At 36.4% G+C, this 25,113-nt stretch overlaps 1 protein-coding gene across 1 annotated transcript in view; it reads right to left on the bottom strand.

The window, feature by feature from the left end:
- Nucleotides 1-25,113, bottom strand: part of LOC113093897 (laminin subunit gamma-3-like) — a gene marked incomplete at its 5' end in the record, with an annotated part of 68,486 nt that overhangs the window by 1,278 nt on the left and 42,095 nt on the right. The window contains 17 exon segments of the mRNA XM_026259469.1: nt 878-980; nt 1,345-1,485; nt 1,824-2,026; nt 2,724-2,826; nt 3,070-3,213; nt 6,162-6,402; nt 6,517-6,651; nt 6,734-6,810; nt 6,921-7,162; nt 8,078-8,270; nt 8,682-8,860; nt 9,776-9,918; nt 10,003-10,156; nt 10,652-10,903; nt 11,121-11,309; nt 20,287-20,514; nt 24,134-24,237. Coding sequence (XP_026115254.1) covers nt 878-980; nt 1,345-1,485; nt 1,824-2,026; nt 2,724-2,826; nt 3,070-3,213; nt 6,162-6,402; nt 6,517-6,651; nt 6,734-6,810; nt 6,921-7,162; nt 8,078-8,270; nt 8,682-8,860; nt 9,776-9,918; nt 10,003-10,156; nt 10,652-10,903; nt 11,121-11,309; nt 20,287-20,514; nt 24,134-24,237 — 2,831 coding nt within the window.

Genomic DNA, 25,113 nt, shown 5'->3' with positions numbered 1-25,113 from the left:
AGAGTGAGTTCAATCTTTAAAAAAACACATAAAAATGAACAAAAAAGAAAAGAAAACAAAAACAAAAAAGTCCTTGTCCTAGGTATAGGGTTGCAGGGAAAATAAAAAAAATAGTGCTGTCAATTGATAAAAAAACAAACAAAAAAAAAACACCTAATATAAAAATTTTTAAAACTACTTTTATATTGCAATATTTTTACATTCAATCTTCAAATGTAGAAACAACATGAAGACAATATATTTTTTTATAATTGTTTAATGCCATCTCTTTTAGGACAGAAGGCCAGTATGATACCAATACTACAGATGTCTCTAGGAAATAGATTTTTGCCTAATATTTAACCACAGACTAAATGTAATTTTGACTAACATAACAGTATAACTGAGAGCTATTGATTTTATTTGCTCTTTTTATTGGACTTTAAAAAATAACAACTTATAATTTAAGTGTACTTAAAATCTTCACACTAACCCTAATGCCATATTTACCCGAGCCCTTCAGCATGCAGGAAATATACAGAAACTGAATAAAGATGTCAAACCCAAAATTCAAAATTAAATCTAGATGAATCTATACAAAAGTTATTGATTTCCTCTTTTTTTCACAGCAGCTGGTTTATTAGGTTATTTGGCTGTTATTACTTTAAGACCTGCCACAGCTGAACGTGACACAGATCTGACATGCATGTTGATAGTTTCATTCACAATTTAATATTTGATATGATACGGGCAACAATGCCGTATTTTTATGTTTTAGCTCCATCCCTGCATTAACTGCGCTAATTATTTTTAACACCTTTAAACTGGAAAAATCAATCACCTGCATTAATGTGCTAATTCTAACATCACTAAAAATTAAATAAAATATTGAATTTACCCAATTTTTTAAGGAGCAGAGTTAGCGTGTTTGTAAAGGACTCCAGCTGACTCTTGGCTGTCTCCATGCTGTCTATCACACTCCTTGAAGAAAGCTGGATGTCCTGGGGAGAAATGGCACATCAGCATCATGGCTATACAAAAACAAATGACTTGGTCAACTAATCTGGGGTGTGTTTCCCAAAAGCATATGGTTCCGTCGTTACCAATAGTTCAGTGGAACTTACGATCATAGTTAGCTAACAATGCATTTGGGAAACGCACCCCTGGACTTTACAGGTAAGCATCATGTTTAATACTTTTCTTTGATCTAGACTTTCTCTGGAACAGTGTCTCATAACCCATAAACAGAACGGCAGTACTGAATGTCCTGCAGAAGTCTGTGTTCTAATAATAATGACATTGAGCTCCTATCCAACTGCACAAACATTGGCAATTCCACTATTAAGTTAATGCCAAATTCTTTACCTCTGCCTCCATGGTTTTCTGTTTCTGTGATGCTTGGCTTTCCAGCTCAGTCAGCTGCTCCAGGGTGGTGTCCACAGATGAACGCAACTGTCCAGATGCATGCTTTGTCCGTTTCCCCTGCGTCAGGGATACTTTGGCATCCTGTCATGAATAACAGCAAAACAGGGCTTTCAGTTCCCATCAGTTCTTGCTTCAGTCCAGGCTCCTCAAGGCAATGCAGTGTTTATACACTAAGGATCTGATTTTATTTGACTAAATTGCCTTTCAAAGGTCTGCACACAACAGCTATAAATCACAATTTGTTTAACAGAATGAATTATAGCATAAAAAAAAACTTTACTGACAAATACTTCGATTCAGTGACTTTGAAAAAAGTTTTTCTTATTTGTATAATTCAGACAAAGAAACGTTAGCTGAGAAGGACTGATAAATATAACCACTTAGTTTTTTGAATACATGTGTGCTTCAGTGTAGCATACTTTAGCCACTGCATCTGCAGACTCCTGGGCATGTTTAGCTGTGCCGCTCACAGCCGTAGCGTTCTCCACTGCAAGCTTGATCATTCTCTCTGTCTGCTTGACTCTTTTTTTCACATCCACCAGGGTCTTTTCTTTCAGTAACTTCTCTCTCCTTAGATATCCTTTGCTATATGTGGGCAGTTGAGGCCAGTCCTGCTCCATGTCTACAGCAGAGAACATTTTTACAATGCACATTATCACAAGATTGCCACATTTCCATTCCATTAGACACTACACTACCATTTTTAAAGTTCAGTAAGTTTTCAAAGCCTCTTATGCACAACATAATGCCATTTATTTGATCAAAATACAGCAAAATCAGTAACTGTGAAATACTATTACAATTTAAATGAAGTGTTTTCTATTTTAATACATTTTAAAAGCTGAATTTTCAGCCAGTCTTCATTGTCAAATGATCCTTCAGAAATCTTTCTAATATTTGGTGCTTATGAAGCATTTGTTACTATTATGATAGTCAGAGCAGGTAATATTTTTGTGTAAACAATATTTTTTCAGGGTTCTCTGATGAATAGAATGTCTTTGTCACTTTAATGCTTTCAAAAAATAATAATAAAAAATTATTGACCCTGAAATTTAGTTTTTGCTGTATTTCTAACAGTCCTCAGCTGTACCATATTACTCTTTCAATGTTTTTTTAATTAGAAATTCCTAATTTTGACCTTGTTAAACTCAATTTGTAGCACAGCTTCTAACATTATACAGCTTAGAACATTCAAGTTGCAATTAGGACACATTTACTTCTATCCTTACCTCGTTTATTGCTCATCTGTCATAACTTGAGAATGGATTTTATTTATCAACAGTTAAAATATGAAAGAAGTATAAAGCAGAACCAGTTACCTTCCAGACTCTTCTGTAAAGACAGAATCTCCGCCTCAACCTCTTTCCCTGTCACCACAGAGGAGACGGCTGACACCTTAAATCCCTCAGCCACAGCCGTCAGCTTCAGATAAAAAGACAAAAGATGCATCTCATTACACTGTCTTTTGGCAGGAAATTGTCACATTTGAATTTGCTTTGAGCTGAGAACACATCCCTGTTGTTTTTTCTCTTGTGTAACGTTTCCCACCAGACTGAGTGGCAGGAGGTGCTAAATTCACAGGATGAAAGATCTGCTAGACCTCTAATTACAAGGACTTTATTATACTTCTTTGTGTGTTTCTTTATCAGTGTGGGCAGGCTTTACCTGCTTGAGCTCTTGAACAGTTTTCAAGTGTTTTTCAGCACTGTCCACGTGAGGCTGCATTTCTTCTCTGGTCTTATTTATCAAATGTTCTATAGACTGGACAGAAACATCAAACTCAGCTGTCCTGTTCATCAGGTCCTCGATCTGAAATACAGATGAATTTGGTTCAGAATATATTCTTTCGATGATCTCCTCACTCAGAGCACACTATTTATAATTGATTGCCTATGGCCTGAGATTCTGGGATATGTTCCAGCCCCAAGACCCTGCAGTAGATAAGCAGTATGGAAAAAGGATGGATTTTTATTGGCATATCAGCATCAGCAGCAAATTTTTAATGTCAATTTAAAAAAAATTTTTTTTTGTATCCTACAAATTTTCTAGGTCAAAACCTCTTAAAACATCCATTAAGAAACTTTCTAGATAGAACACCTATTAGCATTAAAAGGATAGTTCATCCAAAAATGAAAATTCTGTCATTAATCACTCACCTTCAGGTCATTCCAAGCCCGTAAAACCTTTGTTCATCTTCAGAACACAATTAAGATATTTAGGATGAAATCCGAAAGCTTTCTGACCCTGCATAGACAGCAATGCAACTGACACATTCAAGGCCCAGAAAGGATGTAAGGACAATATGTGACTTCAATGGTTCAACCGTAATGTTATTAAGATGACAATACTTTTTGTGTGCAAAGAAAACAAAAGTAAGGATTTTTACAATGTCCTTACTACTTTTCTGGGCCTTGAATGTGATATTTGCATTGCTGTCTAAGCAGGGTCAGAAAGCTCTCGTATTTCATCAAAAATATCTGAATTTGTGTTTCTGAATATGTATGATGGTTTTATTAGTTTTGAACGACGGAAGGCTGCAGTTTATGATATTCTTCATATTCTGTGTGGTCTGTTCACATCAATAGTAATAGTACTGTAAATTAATCTTTTCCTATAAGCTTAGATTGATATTTATTAGGGGTGTAACGATACGCGTATTCGTATTGAACCGTTCGGTACGACGCTTTCGGTTCGGTACGCGGTACGCATTATATATACCGAACGGTTCGTTGGAGTAATTAATTATATTTGAAAAAAAAAAAAAAGAGAGAGAGAGAGAGAAATATAATGATATGCGTTCAACAAGGTAGCCCAATAACCCAAACAACGTAACAGGCAACGCCTCTGACACTCCCGAAGAAGAAAAAAACACCATCTTATATGTTTATGTTAGGCTACTCAGCAGGCGCTCGCTCACTCAGTACGCGCTGAAGGCTCGTTGCAAAATAGCCAATGCGTTTAACAGACTAGAAATGAGAAGATCCTCCAATAACCAACAGGTCTGGTGTTTGGGTGCACTTTGGATTCCCTTTAAGCTATAATGGTGATGGCAAGAGAGTGGTGGATAAAAAAACAACGGTATGTCGCATCTGCAACATGACAGGGTACACCAGCGGGAATAAAAAAAAAAAAAAAAAAAAAACACCAGCGGGAATATCTGGGATATATGCGTCAGTACTATCTGGGAAAAGACGAAAAAAAGGAGAAACATGCACGCAGCAAACTATCCCTGCAGCATTTAGAAACTATAGCTTACAGGGAATCCAACCCAAACACCAGACCTGTTGGTTATTTTAGGATCTTATATTTCTGGTCTGTTAAAGGCATTCAACATTTTGCAACGAGCCTTCAGCGCGTGCTGAGTGAGCGAGCGCCTTAGGGGCCGTTCACATATCGTGCCTAAAAACGCATGGAAAACGCTAAGCGCGTCTTTCTCCTCCTTTCCAAAGTGCTCGGGCAGAAGCGCTCATGAGGCGTCTGTCTTTGCTAAGCAACAATGACATGGCTCTCTCCATGAGACGCGGAAATTTCAGCGAAGGATAAATGGATTTGCAGCTCTAAAAATCGCTTGCAGTAGCTCTGCTACTAAATTTATTTCAAAATTGCAATCCATATACAACTATGATCAGCTGATCCTTCATCTTGGCTGAGCTCTCAACGTTGTTACGGGAAAGGATGAAGCTGATTGGTTAGTTCTTGTCACATGACCCGCGGTGCGCTTGCGGCATTCTGAAAAGTTGAGATGTTTTTACATTTTGCTGTATCTAAAACGTATCGAACCGAACCGAACCGTGACATCAGTGTATCGTATCGAACCGAACCGTGAATTTTGTGAACCGTTACACCCCTAATATTTATCTTTTATGGACATTTTTAAATGTAATAAAGTGTGCATCTTTTGAGTCAAAGTCTTACATTTAATCAGTCAATTAGAATAATAAGACAATTAAGCTGTTACCAAACAAATGAGATCAGTATCAACAAAATTAATATTTGCAGAGTTGCATCTGAAGTGGCATTTAGATGTATTTGCACACTGTTTAATGCAGCTCAGAGGGACATGGGGTGCTTCAACCTGCACTTACAAATAAATAATGTTTTGATATTTTAAAAATAAAACATTGAATACTGATATTTGAAATTATTAAAAAAACGAAAGATACTTTAAATGTGAAACTAAGTCCACCAGTAGATGGCAGCAAGTCACTGTTAATAAGTGAATCATTGCAACTCAACCGAATCATCATAATCAAAATGTATACATTTTCTGCCCCATATCTTGAATTCTATTATTACTCTTAATGCATTTTAATAGACTGAATCATGCAGTGAAATAACACACACCAAATACACATGTGCACCGTTTAACCCACTAGACTTCATCACGCAATGCATGTATGCGATCCCTAGGTGTTTTGTTTGGGTTTTGAAAAATACTCAATAATGCCAAAATGCACAACGTTAAAACAATTACTATATTATTGCAGATGATATATAACACACTCCCCGTGTAATTAATGACGTAATGTTTATAAAAGCTTCTACAAATTATTTCTGTTTGTCATGTTGTGGAATAAGTCAACTGATGACAACTAAGCATTTTAACTAGAAAATAATTTATAATTTTGTGCAAATCAACTCTAGACCTATAAGATTTTAGTTAATAAGATTAAAATGCATGCATGTTGATAAAAAAATCAGTGTATTAAAGCATCAATAGTTGAACCACAATGTCCACACATAATGCATGAACAAACCTCATCCTTGGTTGCTGTGACATTTGTTTGATTAAGCATCTGTGAGGAAGACGTTATATTGGACTCCTGTGCTGCGAGGGTGAAATTGCCATCCATTCTGCGTAGTTCAGATAGTGAAGAGGTGATGTTCTCTAAGACGGCAGCTATCTCGGAGTTGTGCCTCTGAAGTGACAGGTGTGTCACTAAAGTCTCATTAACCTCAAGCGTCAGATTCTCCTTCAACTGCTGCATCTTCTCCAGGCTTTCAGACAAAAACAGATAGACAGCGGCATTTAAAATGAGTTATTAAAGACCAATACCCAGGGAACCCCAAAAAGTGCTTGATGAATACAGTAACAAACATAATGTAACTCACTTCTCTGTAAGATCCTGTACATATGACTCTGTGGAGTTGTCTTCTAGTAAAGTTATCAGCTGTGAATAGGTTCTGTTAGCCATTTTAAAGGCATCTCCTGCTATCTGCTCTATACGAGCTGCCATGTCTGTGTGACTGTTAAAAGAAAACATTGTTTGCAGAAGTCACATCTAAAACTTGAAGTGACATTTGTAGTACACTCAGTATTTCTTCTAACCTTTTCACTAGCAACTCAGACTCATTCACTATGGCGTTCCATTTGTTTGGTTCTTTAGGGATTACAGATGGGATGACCTGAGAATAAGATGTTTGAAGAGATGCAGAGAGACACAAAAGCCTTCATTAAGACACGTTCTCTAGCCAGATGGATTAGACATTCATTTAATTGATCTGTGCAGACTCACCATGTTGTTAAGGTCAAGAGTCATCTTCTGAAGCTGGTCTTGCATTTTCAGAGTAACAGATAAAGTGTCACCAAGCTCTTGACACTCATGTTCACCCTTCAGAGTCTTTTCTTCCTCTGTAACTTCTCCGCTGTCTGTTAAGTTGCAGTTCAGTGCCGATGCAATGCTACGCAGCTGCAGCTGTAAGGTCTGGGCAGATGTTTCTAGCTGTGAGAACTGTTTAATGAAATCCTCGCGAGCCTCTGCATCAAAGAAGGAACATCAGTGAAGCATCAGTAGGGAGTTTCCAACAAAACGCTTGTCACTTGCAGAAACAACAAAGCTGAATGGAGCAACAATATGTTCTACATTAGTCTTAAACTGTGATAAATTGAAAAGTGACTGTATAAACCATCCTAAACACATTTTTTTTTCTTAGCATATAATATAATATACTTCAAAAGTTTATTTCATGCTCACCCAGACTACAATTTCACAGCCTTATTTTTTGTCAAATTATTAATGTCTTTACTGTAATTTTTTATCAAATTAATGAGTCCTTGCTGAATAAAACTATTAATTTATTGAAAAAAAAAAAAAAAAAAAAAATATATATATATATATATATATATATATATATATATATATTTATACAAACTTTTTGAAAGTGTTATTACAGATATATTGTCAATCCAATTTCTGGGTGTTTCAAACTGATTTTTTGGTCAACAGGATGACACTGATACAATTTTGTGATAAAATTTTAAATACAATTTTTTATTTTTCATAAACCAGTTTCAAGTGAAAAGTAGATATTTGGTGTAATAGCATTATGACAGTGTTCATATTAACAATATATAAATAACTACATAAGCACCATTAATTACACATTAAATGCTTCTTATTTATATTGAGTTACTACAATATAATGGTGCTAAGAATAATTTGCTTTTAAAGGGCATTATTATTTATTTTATTAATATTTTATCTAATTAATCTGCCTTCCATGCAGTGAACATAGTTAATGTGCTGGACATTGAATATATTATGTATTGTATTACAAAATATGTTGTAATATAATATACTATTGTATAATATTTGATGACCCCTGGCACGTTGCCATTTAATATGTGTTTACTAAAAACAGCTTGTTTGTGAATTGGTTAAGGACTTTTCACCTTGAATAGCTAGGAGGTCTTCCAGGGCATTGGGCAGATAGTCTTCAACTTGGTCCTTCTGTATGTGATTGTCCAGGCCGTTATGTTGGTGTCTGTGCTGCTGTCGCCCACGATAATGCCGACTGTATTTATTGCAGTCATATCTGCTAAGCAGCTTCTCCAACTCCTGGAGCCTGTCCTTCAGTTTACTGGCCTGTGCACATAACAATGTGAAAAAATCATTAACAAAACCCATGAGAAGAAAATGATGAGACAATGTGTGAATGTAGTCATATTTAAAAACAGAAAAATCAAAGCACTCAATTACAGCAGTAGACGTAGCTTTGATTATTAAAAATATCCATCACACCTTATTAGCTTGAGCCCCACTGAGCTTGCACTATCATTTAAAGGGCAGATCTAGAACCAGTCTGCAATTACCACCCATTCATGCTCATTACGAAAAACCCAAAAGATCTGAGCATCTAAGCAAAGGACCTTAGTGAGTGGGTGAGATAGCACTTAATTGTGAACCTTTTAATTTGTTGAGCAACCATTCCATAAAAAATATCATTTTTCATGCTTCATCGTCATCTCTCTTTCTCATGAACTGAGGAAGGCCCACCTGGTCTCTGATGAGACTGTAGCACACAGGACACTCCTCACATTGGTGGGTCAGGCGATTCTGATAGTAGTTCAATTCACACTTGTCACACTTATATCCAACAAACCCATGGCGACAAGAACAGGTCCCATTGTCATGGCACTGCATCGAGGACGAGCCCATGGGGTCACAATTACATGCTATAGGTGGGAGATTGAGAAAGAGAAACAATGAGTCTCCAGCACTTGAAAAAAGTATGTGAGGGACACAATGGACAAAGTTATGTATAATCTTAAAGGGATAGTTCACCAAAAACACATTTTCAGTCATTAATCACTTTCAAATCGTTCTAAATCTGTAAGAAACACAAATTAAGATATTTTTTATCAAATCCAAGAGCTTTCTGACCCTAGACAGCAAAATGTAGTAAGGACATCACTAAAATAGTCCATGTGTCATCAGTGGTTCAACCATAACTTTATGAATCTATGAGAATACTTTTTGCGTGCCAAGAAGACAAAAATAAGGACTTTATTCAACAATTCTTCTCTTCTTGTTAAATAAAGTTGTTATTTTTGTTTTCTTTTCACATAAAAATTTAATAACATTACGTTTGAACCACATTGACTATTTTAATGAAGTCATTACTACGTTTCTGGACCTTAACCATGGTAGTTCCATTCGCTCTACGGAGAGTTAGAAAGCTCTTAGATTTCATCAAAAATATCTTAATGTGTCTTACAGGTTTGGAACTCCATGAAGGTGAGTAGGTAAAGACAAAATGTTCATATTATGAAAGAATTATCTCTTTATGTTTAAAAATAAATTCAATTGTGTTATAACACTCCCTGGAGTTTATTTAGCTGAATTCACAGTACAATATATTGATTATCATTGACAAATATAATTTGATTATTAAATATTTGTATTTTTAATTTGTTAATAATAATAAAAAAATAACAACTTATAAGTCCCATTAGAAAAATAAACATTAAACATTAAAATGTTAATATTAAACCATTTTAAAGATGCAAATCTTTGTTTCAGAGCAAATCTGACTTGTTCATGTCAACCACATATGTCCAGTGTCTGGTTCTGATTATTGATTTCAATACCTCTGCAGCCTCTAGAGGAGAAACCAAAGAATCCCATTCGACAAGTGTCACATGACAGCCCCTCTACACCTGTTCGACACATGCACTGTCCTGTGATTGGATGACATGCTGAAGAAGAGGAGCCAATGGGGTTGCAGTTACACCTATAGAAGAGAAGAAAAGAGCATAGAATTTATGCAGTTTAATTTATAGGCTGATATAGTGACAGAAATACTGACAGATCTTACATCTCACAGCCCAAGCCTGGCTGCAGGTTGAAATAACCAGTTTCGCACTGTCCACAGTCTCTCCCTGTCACATGACTCAGGCAAACACAGTTTCCTGTATCCGGGTGGCAGTCATTCGGTGATCCTGATGTCCCGGCCACGTCACAGGCACAAGCTTAGAAACAGAAATTCATAAATTCTCAATGCAAAAAACCCAAAAAGTTAAGTTTCCAGAGTTACCAAGAATTTCACAAAAAAATCTTCTCAGCCACATGATCGCAAATGATGTATAGCTCATGCACAAAATGCTTTTTAATGTCTACATTCTAATGAGGCATGCAACAAAGCAACATCTCGAACAAGGACAAAATGCTTAATGCTGCCAAGCTTCTCAAAAACAATTTAATCAAAGTTTTGAAGTCTCAAAGCATCAACGACTTTCCATTGACTATGGTTTTTATACTCAGCTAATGATATTTTCTGTCTCTTACTCATTTGCATTTACATTTCTGTAGTATATTAAGCCATTTTCTTTTGGCTGGTTTCCACAATGTATGTGATTTTACATTTTACTGTCCTTAAGAGGATAAGGCAGGTGACTATATACCCTTTATATGCCCCTCAAATGTCTTAATTTTATGCCACATTCATTGTTTTAAATGATACTCACGTTTGCACTTTCGCTCTGGATTGAGTTCATTGGCCAAAGCGTTGCCGTAGTAACCTGATCTGCATTTTTCACAATGGTCCCCAGTCGTATGTCCCAGGCATTTCAGACAGCGTCCAGTCATGTGATCGCACACACCCACTGCATTGGGATCCACGTTCCCATTACACTCGCACCTCACACACGGTTGCACTTCGCCTCCCCAACCCAAAGGGTTGCCATAGAAACCATCTTCACATAATTCACACCGTACACCTGGGAATCCATTAAAATCCATTAACACAATCTACTTTCTTTTTATTATCACCCTTTGTGCTTGTGCTTCGGATGCAAGTGTCTGCTAAATGGCTAAATGTATATTTATTTACAGTGTGTGCATAATGTATTTTAACTACTAATCTTTTTGCATATTAATGCTGAACTGAGCTGAGCTGAATTATGTAAATTTGCACAGAAACTGACTGCAACTGACCCCTTTGGCCTGTTGGACAGTTGGTACAAACCACGTCCCCTGTCTCTGGCACCTGGACACAGGTGGTGTGATCTGGACAAGGACAGGGTAAGCAGTCGCCTGCGCTGCCAGTCAGTGCATTGCCATAGTAACCATCTTCACAAAGCTCACAATAAGGACCTGTCGTGAAGTCTCTGCAGTCACATTCACCTGCAATAAAACACACATACACACACACACAGGAAGAAAGGAAACATGCACAAGAACAAAAATATTAGGAGTGGGTTTTGGCACAAATTTCATGATTCGATTGAATATCGATTAGGCCTATTTTGTATATATCATTTACAGGACATGGCATATTTTCTCAAGGAAAAACAAATCACTCAACTAATGCTGTAAAATACACATGAGAGTCGATTGGTACTACATTATTATAATATTGAAGGTTACAATTAACTGATTTGCATACAAACTAGTGCTGGGCAACAATTACATTTTTTGAAAACCATGATTAATCGCATGATTGTCTGCGATTAATCGTATTGCTATACACAGAACCAGCAATGCATTCAACAGCAGTGTATTGTGCACTTTATTCATTTAAAAATACTGCTATATGAACAAAAAAGCAATAACACTTGGTTTGCAAACACTTTAAACAAATAAAGTGTTTTTTTTACAGCAGTGTTCCTTTTATGTAGTAGCAGTTAAAATATCTCTTGTAAATCTTAACTTATAACATTAATGTAATTAAATAAAACAAGCTATTTGTCACAGCCAGGGCATTAGCGTTTTTATAGAAAATATATTATAGTTTGTTATAGAAAAACAAGTTATGTTCAGAGTCCAGAGCCTCGATCATAACATTATAATACGGGACAGCACTTGATTGGCGGGTAGAGACTCTTGTGTGTGGGATGCGGGAAAATAATTAGTTTGTGCTCACACTAGGCAAACTTAACCCCCAAAGCCTTGTTCGTTTGACTGGTGTGATCGATCTGATTAGCAGTCCCTGGCTCTGTTGGAAGAGGTGGGTCAGAGCGCGGTTCAGTTACTGTATATATAGATCAGTGAGTGTGAACGCTAACAGCGCCGGAGTGGAGATCTTCTGATACGTGGTGCACGATTGCGTGAATATTTCTGAGCGGCAAAAGCGATACATGTGTAAAGCAATATAGTGTGAGAGGGCCGTGTGTTACAGCATCCCGTTCGACTCAAAATAATAAACCACAAAACTTACAAAACAATACATTCCACTGTGCTGAGCAAGCGCTTCTCTGCTGTCTTCACGTGCTACTGGAAACTTCCTATTTCCCATTTATGAAGTCGTGATTTCAAGCTCATTGCATTCTTTTCTGTTCTGGTTTGTGAAGCTGATGGTTAGCCTAAACAGTTTGATTGGGAGCAGCCCCCCCTGTGACCCATGATTTGTCTGCAGGCCTATGTGTATTCAGAGCAAGTGAGCAATGGACTTTCATAATAATAATAATAATAAACTGCGTTAACGCACAATAAAATAAATATCGCCGTTAATCAATTAATGCTAATAACGCGTTATTTTGCCCAGTCCTAATACAAACATGTTTATGTTTATTTCATGCTGTAGCCAACATTGAAGCAATAGAGATCAGTTCAGAAGAGTTTTGCGCTGCCGCTTATCTTGAACTGAGGAGCTACAGCGATCTATCTCTCAACATTAAACAGCGCCAAAATGGCAGAAGTAACAAAACACAAAGTTTATTGCAATTTCTGTATAATGTGTGGGCTTCGATGTTCCTTTCATGAACTGAAAATAATCGACTAATCGATTCTTGGGAGTTAAGAATCATTATAGTTTCGTAAAAAGGAGAATCGATTAAAATCGAGAAATCAATATTTTTTACCAAGCCCTATTTTTTTTTAAGTGCATATATTGTGAAAAGAAATGATTTAGGAGACATACATGAAGTCAGACAGTCTAAGACAATCATCAGATCCACTGAACCTGAAAATCGCTGGGCTCCATTTGGATTCTGCACACATGCCCTGAAAGTTTCATTTCACCGAAATTAAAAACAAGTAGAGATATACTACAAAATACATAAAAGAAGAATGTACATTACATAAATAAATTAAAAAAGAAATACAAATGTTTACAAATACTAAACAAATACTATAATATATATTTGTCACGTTTAGGTGTGTATATACCTATATATAGACACGCATCCCTCAGCTGTGTTTTAGTTGAAAAAGTGCACTACCCTTCTGAAACAGCAGATGGCAATACACTATTACATTAAACGTGTGAGTGAAAACGAGACAAAGTAGCCTATGTGATCTGACTAGTCGCTAACTACGCACTACGCAGCTCGAAGCTAACAGACTGTTCAAATGCATCTATCTTCAAAAGCTCATCGATTATTTCTAATTCGGTGTTAAGAACTTAATTCAAAGATAATTTATTCTCTTTACCAACAAGAACATACAATCTCTAGGTTCTGTCTCAGATTATTAGGAAAAGCTCTGCTATAAGAGGGCTAAACAGCATTATGAGATCTAATTCCTGTCCATCAACTTTGATATATAATACATAAGCACATTCATGATTAAAAAACATGTTTCCTGACCTGTGTATGTATAAAATACGTACGGCACACGAGATGAATAGTCAAGCAGCTTCATTAAGGACAAGTATAAGTCAGAAAGATCCAATAAAATAATTGCACAAATAGCACACACACTAACATTCTAAATACATTTCAGTGAAAAGCTCACTCCACTTCACACCTATCAATCCGATAATCACGTCCTTAACATTAAAGGATGAAGACTTCGCACTCCTGCTGTCCCTCAAATGCACTAAATGCCACCGAGAGGATTTGCAAGGTTAACACTAATAGATTTAATAAGGTTTCTCTGAGAGAGATAGCGGAGTGACTGAGAGAATAAAGAGAAAGGCAGAGAAAAGTATTGGGTATGGGTAAGAATGCATGGAAATGATTTTAATAATTTATGAAATAATTATTTATTGTATTCTAGCTGATAACAGACAATTACATGACTGGAAAACATACCTCCACAAATATAACAAAGAATAATGTTATTGTGCTATATTTGTGAATAAAGCATAAAAATATAGTAGATATTCAGTCCCCGCACCACTATCCAGGAAGACATGATGTTTCCTTATAAGCCAGAGTACTTACTATCTCTAGTCTGGAAGACTTTGGGATTTCGAAGATTTTGACCAGCGTTCCAAATCGGAGGTAGAGAAAGAAAGAGAAAGCAAGCAAGATATTGAGAGGAACAGACAGATGGACAGAGAGAGATCAATGTGATAACTTCAAATGAAAAGCACCTATAGTTCATAAAGAAGTCTGGAGTCTTTTAAGAAAAGACTGTAGGGGCGTCTGTTTTTTTTTTTTGTTGTTTGTCTGATTTTATAAGCAGCTGGATTCGGCCGTGGTCCTCTTCCTCTGTTTATTTGTTCTGCTGAATTCAATTTAGGAGGCATTTTATTTTCAGTCTCTGGGAGGTCTGGAAACATGGTGTATGCACAGACATATGTGTCTGTGTCGGTCTGGCCAGGAGGAAACAAATTTAACTCTAAAAGTTGTACTGAAAGAACCACTGCCCCATATATCACTTCACTGAGACAATCCTCAACTCTCACAAAGATCAATACCACTCTCTTGCACAACAAAACAGAGGACTCACAGCAACACCACATAAGGCAGAGCACAAACATTTGGACCTTAAAGTACAACAAAACAAAGCAAATTTGGGTCTTTTTATGGTGCCAGAAGACAGAATAGAGTACAGAAGCCACATGGACCACATTTTCAGGGGCTTTTTGTAATTTGAAAGCTTTATTCTCCATTTATTGTAACTGTGTGGAAAGGATTATGTCTTTTTATGTAAGAGAGCACATGAGGGTTAGAAATTACTTTTTTTTTTTTTTTTTTTGAGTGAACAAAATGTATGGGTTCTCAAACACTGAATCAAGGTCATGATGTGAGACAACATTACATATTTTGTCGGTGACCCGTTTTATTTCACTTCACTGCCCCAGTGATGTTGCAATCCAAAAGCAACAGGTGACATAGAAAATTTGGACCAGATTCATTTGAATCATAACTGAAGGCTTGAAGATGATGGATGACATTTCTGTCAGCATTGCAGCCGCTGATGAGAATGAGTGCAATCCAGCTGAAATGATTAATCTCAGGATGTTTTTCAGCATGAATAGCCAGTTACACCTGGTCACAAAGGTATGAAGAGACAGACAGAAAGGAGAATGGGAAGGTGAGAGAGGTTACATTTAATTCTGTTTGAGTGTAAAAGAAATGCTGGCTACCATCTGTGTGTCGGCCTCGGCGGATGTTAAAGTTGCCCTTAGGATAATATGAGACAGATGTGGCAGCTATTGACTGGCAGGTGCCACACACACACACACACACACACCCAGAAACAACCACTTCCCTGTGTGCAGATCAAAAGCTGCTGGCGTGGAAGTTGCGTTCATTTGCATTCTGAAACAAAAGTCTCCTTATTCCCTCAAACTGCTTGACGACTGACTGTGATATCAGATCAACATTCTCTCACAGAGTTTGATTTATATTTAATGGTTAAACGATCAAGATTAATCAAGTTAATTTTACATGCTGTCCAACTAATGGTCACAAAAGAGGCCAGGTTCATTTTGCATTCAAATCAGAATTCTACATATTCACAGACTCATCTGTGCTATGCAAAACAGGACGAAGCAGAGGTCTGCTGGGATTATCATATCAGTGTCTTTACTTGAAATCTCGCATCTCTTCAGGCAAGTTTATTCCTAGTGCCTGACATTTGTACCTTTCCTCTTTTTGAATTATTCACTGCTTTAGCGTGGCTAAATGTCAGCACCTCCACATGGGCTCTTCCTGACTCTTCGAGAGGGGTGAAAGAATGAGAGTAAAATAAAGACATCCCTCTCTTTCCAAAAACAGAGGCTTGAAAAGGACCCATCCCTGCAGCTGTCCTTTGGAAAAGGGCGCTCTTGACCTCCGCTAGCTGCCAGACTACATCCGTCATAAGAAGGTTTCGCTTGTTAGAATATTCATTACAGGTTGGTCTACATTAAATAGCTAATTAGACTGTAGCATTTTCATTTATGAGGCTCCAGATGGTTAGCCAAACACTTTTTATGTTGCACTGGCATCAGATAGAATAAATCTTTGGACTCAATTACAGCAAAAATATTTATTTAAGAGTTTGTATGTATCTTTATTTATGCTTTGTTTAACTATAGAATTTTGTTCAAAAGACTGTTGTCGAACTTTTGAATTTCTTCTTCAAATAAATTATTTTATTCTTCTATAATAAGGCATGTTTCTTGAGCAGTAAATTAGCATATTAGAATAATTTCTGAGGGTTCATGTGATGAGTCTGTAATAATGACCTCTGAAAATTTGGCTTTGCCAATACAGGAATAAATTACATTTTCAAATATATTCAAATAAAAGACAGCTATTTTAATTACATTTCTGTATTTTTAAACAAATGTACGCAGCTTTGGTGAGCCTGAAAAACGAAGGAATATGTAGCAGTCTAGAAAAAAAATGAAATTAATTTTTAATAAATAAATAATTCATGTATTGTGTACCATGCACAAGGTGTACTGGCAAATGGACATCAAAAGCTTCAGAATGATTTTACTCACGGATGCTCAATTCTAAAAGATTGAAAGCTGAGTCTTTTCATTGAGTCTTTGAATTGAAGACATGTTCTCACAACTCTGAAAATTAGACAGCCGATCATTTATGACAAAGACAGACAGATGTCTTTTCTCACTACAAAAAATCTTCCATGTATTTTCCCTACTCCTTTCATTATCTTTTTCATATCCTTTATAAGGCCGGCTTCACTGTAGGAACAATGATGATGATAGCAACAGAGAGAAAAATCAGAATAGAACAAACTGAAAAAAAAAACAGCCTTTTAAATGTATGAGTCACCCTTATAAAACACATTTTAAAACCTATGTGAATATAAGACCTCATGTAATACAAGAATGTGAGAATATATTTAAGTCTGAGGTGACCATTTAGTTCTCTTTAGGCAAGCTTGTGCTGTTTTCTTCTTTATTTGCTGGTTTTAATTAAGTAAATATTACAGACAAACATACTAAGCAGATTAATGTTTTTTTTTTATTTTTATGTGCTGTTATCCGCTATAAAATTATTCATTGTTTTTGCTATATTTACTGATCCAAATCAAATGCACATCTCTTTTGCAAAGGGTGAAGAGAGAAAGAAAGTGAGAGGAAGAGAGAATGAAAATGACACAACGGCCGGGGTGAGATATGAATGCTCTCGCACTTTCTGTGAATGTAGCAGTTAATGTAAATACATTTATATGAAAACCCGCATCCTCAGCAAACTCCTCTTCTTCTGCATCTCTCTCTAGTCTTTCCCTGATTCTTCCAAGACAAATACAAGCCTTCTCAGCCTAATTTTATGGATGGGGACCCTTAAATTAACATGCTTGGGAGAAGTACTCAAGAAAGAGACCAGAAAACACACACGCACGCACGCTCGCAAAATATATGTGCATCCGGATAACATATGCTTGACTTCATTAGCCCTCCAGCACATCTCTGTGCCACCGTTCCATTTTTTCCGCTGCAAATATTAACTTTTTTTCAATCTGTTGTATTGCTCGCAAGAAAATAGAAATGACACGCACAGGCAGACTTGAAATAAATCACAATTACGAAGCAATACTGGATCCAGCTCGGAGAGGTGAGCTTCCCTCCTCTCTTATCTCTGACCAAACGAATGCGAAACGAGATTAAAACACACTTTGGTTTTTGGTGTGGAGAAAAATGAAGAGTGACGTATGCATATGCTAATGAAAAGCGTGCTGGTTTTCAGCAGGGACCTTGCAGGCCTAGTTCTATTTACGAACCTGGAAAATATTTAAGCAGCTAAATGGCAATGAACAGCACCCGCTGTGACTTAGGCGAAATCTGCTTTGAAGTTAAACAGGTTCATAAATAAATAAAAGGAGCGGGCTCCTCCTTTTCTCCGGGGAGGTGAAGATTTCCTGTGCATACATTCGTTCGATCTTGAGCTTCTTTTGCTTTGATTCCCTCTTTCCTCCTTCCTTCAATTCCCTCCCTCTTTCTCGCAGACATGCGAATCGTTTGCTCTCGTTTGTCCTTTTGCCTACCCCGAGTGGTAGATAAAGTCATGTCTGACATTAATTTGTAATGTTAAAGACTTGTACCAAACTAATTACACATTACGCTCATAATAAAAATGATGGAGGTTTAATTTGCCGCATATTAAAAGAGTGAAATTACTCATCAGTGTGAAAGAGAAACAGTCAGAGTGGGCAAGAGAGAAAGAGAGGAGGATGAACGCTCAAATCCATGCCAGGAGTCATCGCTGAAAACAGACAAACACAAACAAACACTCTTTGTCGTGCAATCGACATTACAATTAATTAGCCCCTGGCTGGCTCGCCGGTCTAATAGAGGAGAGAGGAACAAGTGTGAACTCTATCAACCTTGTACAGAAAGACAGCCTGCCATTCTAGCTGCTAATGGGGTCACGGAAAGAACAAGAGGAGGAATGAAAAAGTGAGAGTGGAACAAGGAAAAGCAGCTCAGTAAATGACAGGAACAAGAAGAGGAACATTTGAGTGATTGTGTTGGAGGTATAAAAACGTATTTGGAAGCCTACAGTCAGAAAGAGTATAAGCAGACCATAGACAAATTGAGAAACTGAAGCATTCAATATGGCAGCTGTAGAAATAGAACTTCTATCTTTTAGATAAAAGAGCAAATGGGCTTTGGATAGTGGCTTCTTTTAATCTAGAAGAAATAGGAACTGTACTTTTAGGCGAAGACATTGTCTGAAAGAAATTCATCCTTCTGTTCTGCAGTGTAGCTCTTAATTAGTAAAAATAGATTCAAAAAAGTATATACAGTTTAAAATAATTACCATTTAAAATAATTCTACAGTAATTCTAAAATGATATATACCACTCAAAAGTCTGTTTTTTTTTTTTTCAAAAGTTTTTTTTTTCTTTTGGATTGATTGATTGTTGGAAAGACCTTTACCAAGATGCATTAAACTGCAGGAAAGACTTTTAGAATGTAATTATAAACAAGAGATTTCTATTTCAAATAAATGCTGTTCATTTCAGCCCACTATTCATAAAAAAATCTTTAAAAGGTATTAAATATTAAGCACCACAACACAACATTGATAATAATATGAAATGTTTCCGGAAAACCAAATAAACATTTAGATGATTCTAATCATTTTACACAAAAAAATGGAGTAATGGCAGCTGCAAATTCAGCTTTGCCATCCCTGGAATGAATTGCTTTTAAAAATATATTATAATATGCTCTGATTGCAAAGCACATTTCAGCAGCCATTACGCCATTCTACTAAGAAAACCATGTGCTATATAATCCTTAAGAAATCCTTCTAATGTGCTGATTTGGTATTCAAGAGACTTTTCTTTTTATTAGCAAAGTTGAAAATGGTTGTGCTGCCTAATGAACTGTGGAAATGGTAGTACCAAGTCTATTTCAGTTGTTAAAGAAGTGAATATACTTGCATTTCTTTCAAGTCAATGTACAATGTCACTTTTGAAATTTCAGTTTTCATAAATGGCCCAACACAAACACATTCTTCCAGTCTTTCTATTGTTCTTTTGAGAGATGAAGGCTATTCTGTACACAAGAACAAAAGAACAAAGCAAGCAGTATCTAACCAGCACATGGGAAAGAAGTAGACAGCCCAGATTCACAACAAAATTAGGAGCACATAAGAGTCTGCAGTTTGAGAAAGAGACCCCTCACTGATGCTTAGCTGGAAGCTACATTGAACAGCACACGCTAAACACCAGCTTTATTTGCAGTAGTCTAGAGAAGATGCTGAGATGCTGCTGGCCTTTCAAAAGAGCCCAAAGACAAAGCCACATCTGACACTTGCATGATTAACTATCAGAGATGTATGGGTGTATCCCAAAATTTTGAAGATCACTGTATCTATATGGAAAAATACTATGTACTATAGTAAAAATACTAAATACTATTACTATGGTGGGGAAACAGTATATGTTGCATCACCGGATGACACCCTGCATTAAAAAGTTGAGACTGCATGCAAACAAACCAACAAACAAACACACTCCCAACCTGTCTCAGGATGGCAGGTCCCATGTTGATTGCAGTTGCAAGGTACACAAGGGGAGAGGGGTCCACCATTAGGGGTTTCCCTGGTGAATCCAGGAGCACAGTGTTCACAGAACTGCCCAGTGAATCCTCTGGGACAACTACACTCCTCCACCCATGAAGCATGTGGAACCATATTGTAGTTTGTCCGGACTGCAGATTCAAGGCTTACCCTGGAGAGCTGGGAGGTGTCTGTAAACAAGAAAAGATGTATCACGTACAACAATTGTGCAACCTACTACTAATTATACAATAAATATATAAATAATAAAAATACACATTTTTGTTGAGTCTTTTAAAATACATACATACATACATGCATACACACTTACATATATAATCAATCAATAAATGGGGTGGAAAGAAATGGCATAACAGTAAATAAATGTAAGATGCTGTGTGACAGAAAAACAAGGTTTTTTTAGAGTAGGAAACATCATGTGCTGACTAAGAAAAGTCAAGTGCCTATTCAAACAGTTTTGTTTTTTTTCAGCAGGATTCAGCAGTTCTGATGGATTTGGAAGGAGCATTCCACCACGAATCTACACTGAATGTGAAATCACTGTGTCCCGTCCCACTTATAATTGCCCTCACGATGTAGCTTAGCTAGCCTGCCTGCTAAAGCTCCCCACTGCCTTTCTCTCACCTTTGCTTACACACAGACAGACATCAGGACCACTGGGTGCAAGCAGATAGAAACTTTGATCACCATATATATGAATAAATGAACAAGGAATGAATTAATCAATAAGGGCTGAGTGGGGAGAGGTGGAACATGGTGAAGGTGAGTGGGTCTTTGTTTCTCTCAGGGATCCATACTGCCTCATAAATAGTGATAGAGGGAGACTGTACACAGATCAAATTTCTCTCTCACCTCAACTCTCTCTTCCTCCAGGGTCTCTGTGTCCTATCGTCTCAACTTCTCACCTTTCATATCAGGACATGGCCAGGAAAACTAATGATTGCATGTGCTTTTGAGAGATACCGGCATTTGTGTGTGTGCGGCCGTATACAGACAAACTGATTATCATGTGCACATTGTAGCAGAAGAGGAGAGCGGTTCAAACATATGCACAAATTTCAGTGCAGCAGTTTCCAAGAACCAATGAAAGAACCTGTCAGTGCAAGACGTGGTAGAGAAATAATTATGCTCTTTGGTAAGATGTAGTTTTCTTCCTTTGACGAAGAAAACAGACAAGAGACAAAGTGTGTGTGAGAGAAGATATATACTCCCACGTAGCTTCATGTACAGTATTTGTAAGTGCAGCTTGGCAGGGATGCTCAGAGTTTAGGCTCCTCTTACAGGCATTTTGTCTTTTTGTTAAAGCTCCTTACTATCTCCTGAATGAAGATGTACAATAAATGCAAGTGTTAAAAGCATCTACGAAAAGAAAAAGCTTCTGGTTAGCAGAAAACACTGCCAAGTAAAATTGCCATATGTTGATGCCAGACACACACACGGATGTCATGACTGAAACCACAATTGTTTTCTGATGTTTATTCATGTTGTTCACACATTTATAATAATGGAAAAATACTTGATCGTAAGCCATGTGGTCTCGGTGCAAACGTTTCAGTCTGCCATGGAAACTGAATTACCTTCCTCCGAAAACACAAAGCAAAACCAGTTTTAAACAATTCATACAGACTGTCTATAATATAACCCTGTTTTCACCTGGTGTTGAGATGTTATTATTATTATTTTTTTTTTTTTTTAAGTTGTCTGTGCTAAATACAGAGGAGAATGTTGTATTAATTGCTCTATGTGTGTATACCGCCATCTGTTATGGTCTGCCCTGAAAATAAACTTTAAAATATCTAACTCATTTATTATATCTGTCTTCCTTTTTTGTGTGATATTTGTATATGTATGTATGTACATATGTAAAGTGCCTTGAAAAGCAAGGCACTATATTGAAATAGAGATTTGTTATTATTATTGCAAAAATATATATAATTATTATTATTGATAATAAATATAAATAATCATTTGTTTTTCCCATTGCGTTTCATTATCTACCTGTTAAAATTATATATATATATATTTACCTATGTAAACTAAAAGAGAAAATAAAAGATTTATAATAACATTTATTTATTTACTTAAAGGGGTGGTTGACTGTTTATGGGGTGCAGTCTAACATGTTAATTATTTGTAAAAAATGTTTTTTTTTTGCATTTTTTTTCTTCACATAATTTACACTTATTCTACACCGCACTGTCTCTTCTCTGATAAATGCTCTGATGCTCCTGATTTTATGATGCCCCTCCCTCACAATTATGCAATGAGCTCAGATTGGTTAGCTGGCCTAGAGTGTTATGATTCGCTAAACCTCCTAGTGCAGCACAGAAACGTCACGCCCCTCACCTCAGAATATGCTCCGGTTGTATTGTACAATGACATCATCAATATCGCTTATCAGTTTGAACTAGATTGAGACCCATAGAACATTAGTGAAGAGGATCACTCAGAACCTGTGCAAGCACGGCTCTAACAGGACATTTCAGAAAGTTATGTTTTTTTGTTTGTTGTTATCTCATACTTTTAGATACACTGTTATTTATAAATGCTACTGCTTATGTTAGTTTCTAATATATTGTTTTATCCTGGTTAACATGGACAGCGTGTGTCCATGTTTAACACTTCTCGTAACTATGTGAAAAATATCTGTCCGTCTATACACATAAAGTGTATAATTGGAACAGGTCATTGTTGGAGCTGAGCTGATGAGCTGAATGAGAGGGAGAGAGAGAGAGAGAGAGAGAGAGAGAGAGAGAGAGAGAGAGAGAGAGAGAGAGAGAGAGATATGCAGAGCAGAATGTGACAGGGGGACAGTATTAAGAACCGCTGCTTTAGAACATTGATTTTGAAACTTGTTGATCCATCAGAATCGTTAGAAGACAGAATCCTGATTCATATATATGAATAGGTTTTTTTGTGGAGCTCTAGTTTTGATGGCATGGCAACAACTCTTCCTCTTCTCTATATTGCAGTGCAACATGACTTCGCCCCCTTATTGAAATTTCTGGGTTTGTGATGTCACAAACCCGGGAAGAAGCTCGTTGTAGTCCCAACAAGCTTTTTTTGTAGGCACTGAACTGACATAATTTAAAAAGATTATATCTCTGTTTGCATTGAACTTTCAGCGCTGAATCTTTACATTTATTGTTTATGCTCGTGGATTTGTCATTGCATGCCACGCGACATCCAGTGTAGACAGCATCAATGATTAAAATAAGTTCCATTGTATTTTTGTTCAAAACACTTACGATATTGCTTTTGGTTAGCTACATAAGTTGAATTCACTTTCCAGAATAAAAGCTAAATCTTTATTATATTATTTTTTTATGTTAAAAAAATCTATTAAAGGAAAAACAACATACAGTAATTTACAATTAAATAAATTAACTACTGAATTCATGCCAGAATGGGAAACATACACACCTATAATCCATTCAGCTGTATTGTATTCCAGTATGACACTTGCCAACTGGTAAATATAGTGGCACATCACTGCATATATCTCAGTGAGTACAGAAATCATGCCACAATGAAAGGCAAACACTAAACACAATCACAGGCTAGGAACGAACTGAAGGGCAAGACCAAAGTTACAGGCTCCACTAGACTTGACACTAATCGATGGCTGATTACAGTACAGTCCATACTGCCAAGTATCGAATTGAACATTCCCTTGCTATTTTATCAATTTCTTTTAGTTTTTGAAGACTGCATTTCTGTCTAATTTCAGTGCATGTCTTTTCCTCATACAGTTGCGCAACACACATACATACATAAACCATGACTTACAGTTCTGGCCTCCTGCATTGCTGATATGTAGTGCAGTTAGATTGTAAAGCATTCGGAGAAACTCAAATTGGGCAATAGATGGATTAACGCTCTTCTCTGTTAACCTGGAAACCAGAAACAGAGATAATGGTTAGAAACATGTGACTGTGTCTGCTATAATAACTACAGTAGGGTTTTTCAAAAGAAAACAGTGTTCCTCTGACTTTATTTACGCAAAATTGAGGCTCTTCATTAAGGCACAGTAGGTCTAGTCAATTTAAGCCAATGGAATAAGGTATGAGTGAGTTACAAAATATATGAATTTTCTTGTCACTCTGGTAGGAAAGTGCCTGTCAAAACAACAAATGCAAATGTAAAAGGCCTCCATGAACAGAAAAGCTTCAGGTTAGCAGAAAACACTTCCAAATAAAATATTTTGAAGTATTATTGCACACACACAGATGTCATGACTGAAAACACAATTGTTTTCTGATTCTTGTTTTCTGTGTTTTTCTTATTCTTGTTCACACATTTATATTTATATAAAAGATCTATAAAAAAAAAAAAAAAAAAAAAAAAAAAAAAAAAAAAAAAACGCTTGATAAGCCATGTGTTCCCAGTGGGCAAATGTTTCAGTCTGCCATGGAAACTGAAATACCTTCCTTAGAAAACACTGGTCTGTTTCCACCTGGTATTAAGATGCTTTAAAAAAAAAAAAAAAAAAAGTCGTTACTACTATATATAGAGGTGTGAATGGTGTAGTAATTGGTGTAATAACCAGCTTTTTTAGCAGTACTGCAAGAAACAATTTATCTGCTAAATGACTAAATGTAATAAAAAAACTCTAGCACTTTCATGAGAACAACTACAATATATTTTTAAATTACTGTAGAAAATTGTTTTTCTACAATTTATATTTTAGAAAGCCCAATCCTATAAAAAATGACATATTTTCATATTTTCATCACAGGTTATATATTTAATCTGAAATGCAATGAACA

This window comes from Carassius auratus, unplaced genomic scaffold (assembly GCF_003368295.1).
Source record: "Carassius auratus strain Wakin unplaced genomic scaffold, ASM336829v1 scaf_tig00215202, whole genome shotgun sequence".
Classification (NCBI taxonomy): Eukaryota; Metazoa; Chordata; class Actinopteri; order Cypriniformes; family Cyprinidae; genus Carassius; species Carassius auratus.
Note: the sequence above shows the minus strand (reverse complement) of the source record. Positions and strands in the feature narration are given on the sequence as shown.